Source organism: Alnus glutinosa, chromosome 2 (assembly GCF_958979055.1).
Source record: "Alnus glutinosa chromosome 2, dhAlnGlut1.1, whole genome shotgun sequence".
NCBI lineage: Eukaryota > Viridiplantae > Streptophyta > Magnoliopsida > Fagales > Betulaceae > Alnus > Alnus glutinosa.
The window spans coordinates 34,233,486-34,238,069 of record NC_084887.1 but is presented as its reverse complement, the minus strand read 5'-3'; the positions used below and the strand labels follow the sequence as shown (position 1 = coordinate 34,238,069).

At 40.1% G+C, this 4,584-nt stretch overlaps 2 protein-coding genes across 3 annotated transcripts; one reads left to right on the top strand and one right to left on the bottom strand.

Annotated features, from left to right (window-relative positions):
* Positions 1–758: 758 nt before the first annotated feature.
* LOC133861410 (casparian strip membrane protein 1) lies at positions 759–1,872 on the top strand. 2 transcript variants are annotated; one of them, XM_062297199.1, is made up of 3 exons: positions 759–1,112; positions 1,208–1,395; positions 1,470–1,602. In XM_062297199.1, exons 1-3 carry the CDS (start codon positions 895–897, stop codon positions 1,577–1,579), a joined length of 516 nt encoding a protein of 171 aa, XP_062153183.1. In that variant the 5' UTR covers positions 759–894; the 3' UTR covers positions 1,580–1,602. The 2 variants fall into 2 exon arrangements, with proteins under 2 accessions (XP_062153183.1, XP_062153182.1); XM_062297198.1 differs by having other exon boundaries at positions 799–1,112; positions 1,208–1,331; positions 1,470–1,872.
* Positions 1,873–2,758: 886 nt separating this feature from the next.
* Positions 2,759–4,584, bottom strand: LOC133861208 (pentatricopeptide repeat-containing protein At5g15300). The gene has a single exon (XM_062296937.1). The coding sequence runs from the start codon at positions 4,562–4,564 to the stop codon at positions 2,927–2,929; it is 1,638 nt and encodes a 545-aa protein (XP_062152921.1). The 5' UTR covers positions 4,565–4,584; the 3' UTR covers positions 2,759–2,926.

Genomic DNA, 4,584 nt, shown 5'->3' with positions numbered 1-4,584 from the left:
GTTGTTGGAGTTCTTCGATCATTTGGTGTTACTGTTTGTGGTGCTCTGCTGTTGTTGTTTTTAGTCCTTGGGCATCTTGATCTCTCCCCCGCCTTGCATCTCTTTTTGTTTTTAATGTTATCTTATCTAACCAAAAAAAAACTACATCAATTCAACGACTCTAGTCATTGCACCTTTCTGTACGTGTTATTAAACTATACTTTTCCTCGACAGCTCTAAACCATTGTAATGTGATAGTTTGGAGGAAAGAAACTAGGAATAAGTACTCTCTGATCCCCAGTGAATGTTTTTTCAAGAGCTAGCTGAGGTATTCTATCTCCTTGCTGCCTATGTTATGGATCGGTTCAATGATATATAGATATAGCAACAATTACACAACTACTCAATCTCCCTGTGTTCCTAAGATTTTGCTTTCTAGACTAGATGTCTAGCTAACTGCCCCATGATCGGAAGCTTCCTCCGATCTGTGCTTTTGCATTTAATTAGCATGTCTGTATGGTGTAGAAGGATAAGAAGGTTTCTCTTTTTTCTGTCTACTAATGACTTTGCCAATTTGGGGCCTGTGGCTTTGGTGGAGTAGGAAAAGGTGTATGGTTACCTCATGTTTAGCTTAAACTAATAAATGATAGAGCAAGTAAGGGCAGGTAGTCCTTAAAATAACCCTAAAACTAGCTGTAACCTCAAGGATTGATGAAGCAAATATTATCCTTTTGATTAATTGAGGTTTCAGGTCACTGTAGTCTAGCTACCAACCCTACCTCACCCGTTGACAATTCTTGCAGCAAGAGCTTGGATGTGTGTATATAAATACCCTTTCCATTCCCCTTCCTAGTGCACAATATTCAAGTTTTCAACTCAAAGTCCTTCGAAAGTTCTAGACCTTTCCAAGCAAAAATGAAGGCAGATGCAGTTGAGCTTGGTGAGGGGAAGAGTTCTGCCAAAAGGGGTGCCTTGAACAGAGGAGTGTCAATCCTTGACTTCATTCTAAGAGTAGTTGCGATTATGGGTACCCTAGGGAGTGCCATAGCCATGGGAACAACTAACCAAACACTTCCTTTTGTCACACAGTTCGTTCGGTTCAGGGCTGAGTATAGTGATCTACCAATGTTTACGTATGTCTTCCTATTCAAAAACAATATGCATGATTTTCATATTTCAACAATTGTTCATTGTGCATATATTACCTGATCTGTGTCTATTGGAACAGGTTTTTTGTGGTTGCGAATTCCATTGTATCCGCCTATCTGGTTCTTTCTCTCTCTCTTTCTATCTTCCACATTCTGAGGAGCAGTGCGGAAACAAGTAGAATTCTCTTGATTTTCTTTGACACGGTAAATCCTTCAAGATTGTTACACTATTCACCGTCTTTTCAGATTCCTTCAAAGACCACCTTTGGTAACTAGACTGTTTTCTTGATATATATAAGTTATGTTATTGGAGAGTTTCATTTTCTACCGTTGTTTGTATAGGCAATGCAAGGTCTTTTAACGGCGGGAGCCTCTGCGGCAGCATCCATCGTATACTTGGCGCACAAGGGGAATACAAAGGCAAATTGGTTTGCCATCTGCCAACAGTTTAACTCCTTCTGCGAGCGCATTTCTGGCTCTTTGATTGGATCCTTTGTAGGCATTGTTGTGTTTATACTGCTGATCCTGTTATCAGCTGTGGCCCTTTCTCGACGTTGATAGATCGATCAAAGATCATCATCATCATACATTTCAATAACGCAAATGTGTTCAATTGCGTGCATGTGTGTCTACAGTTTGTTTGTGTGCGTGCAAGAGTATGTATAAATGAATACAACTCTATGTTATCCTTTTCATTTTTACGTTTCTTCTTTGCTAAATGCAGTGAATTCCAGTTTACAGTTTACTATCAATTTCAATTAAAATATTAATTATATGATTAAATTTACTTTTTTCTATCACTTTAAACTTTTAGAATAAGTATTAGTCTAAGAGAAAAATCTAACCTCATCTTATTTAGCCTGTAGTTAGAATCCTTAGGACCCTTTGGTCCAAAGATGATAGATATCGTGATCTTTCCATTTTTTGAATATTAAACAGCACCTAAAGTTCCAAGCTAGCTGGTTCAAGAGCCCAGTTTAACCAACCATTAGGTGATGCTAAAAATTGAAAAAGATAATAGAAAAGGATATAACTATATATATTGTGACATGGCACCATCTTATCTTAATAACTATATGGAATTAGAGAGATATTGTGTGGAAAAAGACAAGCTCAACGTACAGTACAAAGTAAAACCTCAAACCATGCAAACCAAATGCCTCTTTCGTACTTTTAATTCTATACTCAGCAGTCCGGTTTGGTTCAAAAAGTCCCATATAATTTGAGACAAATGAAAAAGTTATTACCTATTTTGAGACGGAGTATATAAAACAAGACAAACATGGATGGCAGCCATGCAATCCTCTCGCAGATATGCACATGATTAAATACTGAAAAATGAAGCCTTCTTCTTACCAATTGAAACTTAGATAATGTGTTGACATAGAAATCTCAGTGACGACGTACATTATAAATTCGTTAAACTAGCCACTGCTGAGATGGCAACACAAAAAGGAATAATCAGTACCAAGTTTCATCACTCCACATATATATTGATCCCAAGTGCAGATATATATGAAGGAAATAGTCCAAAATCAATTAAACCCAGATTGTAAGTCTAAGTGGTCTAAACAAGTATAAATTATATTGTAATTAAACGATTGAAATGATTAATGGTTCTCTCAGCAACCAATTCAAAACTTTCTGGTTTGTCGATTTATTGATGAATAAATCAGGATACAAAAGCAGCTCTAAGGTGGTTTTCTCGAATAACTTATACAAGAAAAAATGTCATGATACATGCACTTATACTGTTGTTTGGTTATTTCTGAACAACGTATAATTTACCTATTTGAAACTCAAGACATATGGTTTCTCGAATTCAACTTAGGCTTTGAATCAAATAAAAACTGCATAAGAGCTCTGTTATCTGCTTCAATTAGGCTACAGCCAGGCTCTTTCCTCACCCCACTGTCATCCATCAACTTCCTCACCTTCTCAACCCCATCCCACTCACCTCGTGAAGCATATATGTTAGATAGAAGAACATAATCCCCACTCTGGTCCCTTCTCATTTCAAGTAGCTGCTCATTTGCACGCCGTCCCAACTCGACATTCCCATGAATTCTGCATGCCCCAAGCAGAGTCCTCCAAACAATGGCATTGGGTTCAATCTCCATCGAGTCTATGAACTCAAATGCTTCATTTAATCGCCCAGCTCGCCCTAGCAAGTCCACCATACACCCACAATGCCTAATGTTTGGCTCAATTTTGTACTCATTTATCATAAGATTAAAGTATCCTCGCCCCTCTTCAACTTTTCCAGCATGACTGCAAGCAACCAAGACTCCAACGAAAGTTATCTCATTTGGCCTGACTTTCAACCTCCTCATCTTGATAAACAGATTGATTGATTCCTCAGCATGGCCATGGAAAGCCAAGCCTCCAATTACTGAATTCCAAGTAGACACATCTCTTTCTCTCATCCCTCGGAACACATCAAGTGCTGTCTCAATACTCCCACACTTGGCATACATATCTATAAGTGCATTCCCAAGTAAAATGCTCAAATCTCCTGAACACAAATCCAAAACTTTGTAGTGTATCTTCTGCCCAACATCTAAATCTCCCAAATCCGTACAAGCAGACAACAGACTCAACATGGTCACCTCATCCGGCCGCTCTCCCACACTTCTCATCTCCTCAAACATCTCCAATGCCTGCTCATGTGACCCACAAAGCACATACCCTGCAATCATCGCATTCCAAGTCACCACATCTTTCTGGGGGACCTCATCAAAGAGTTTCCTCCCGCTCTCCATATCCCCTTGCTTCACATACCCTGTTATCATAACATTCCAAGAGACCAAATCCTTAACCGGCATTTCATCAAAAAGTTGCCTCGCAAGACCCAGCTCCCCTCGCCTCGCATACCCGGCTGTCAAAGCTGACCAAGGTACAACATCCCTTTTCGCCGACCCATCAAAAAGAGTTCTCGCAATGCTCAAATCCCCACGATTAGCATGAAAATAAATAAGGGTATTTCTCATAAAGGTATTCGATTCGAACCCATACTTCACCACCCTCCCATGAATCCCAAACCCCATCTTCACCCAAGAAAGCTTAGTGCAGGCCTTGAGTACAAACGGGAAAGTGAAGTTATCAGGCTTTATGTGCCGCTTCTCCATCTGGGTATAAAGAGAAATCGCGTGTAAAGGGTTAAGGCTCTGAGCTGAGCCTCTGATAATGGTGTTCCACATGAAGATGTCTGGTTCGGTAATATGAGCGAACAGTTGGTACGCATAACCTATGGTACCTGAAATCGCAATGGCGCTGGCGAAGATGAGTTCTCTGAGAGCAGAGGGGTTGGAGTTGAAGCCGCTGACGAGTATAAAAGCGTGGACTTGTTTCAGACCTCGCAGGTTGGTGCAGTTTTGCCATAGGCTGGACCGTCGGGGACGGTTGGCGCTCCTGTCGTTTGTTCTCTTTCGGATCATTACACGTAGCTCTGTTTAAA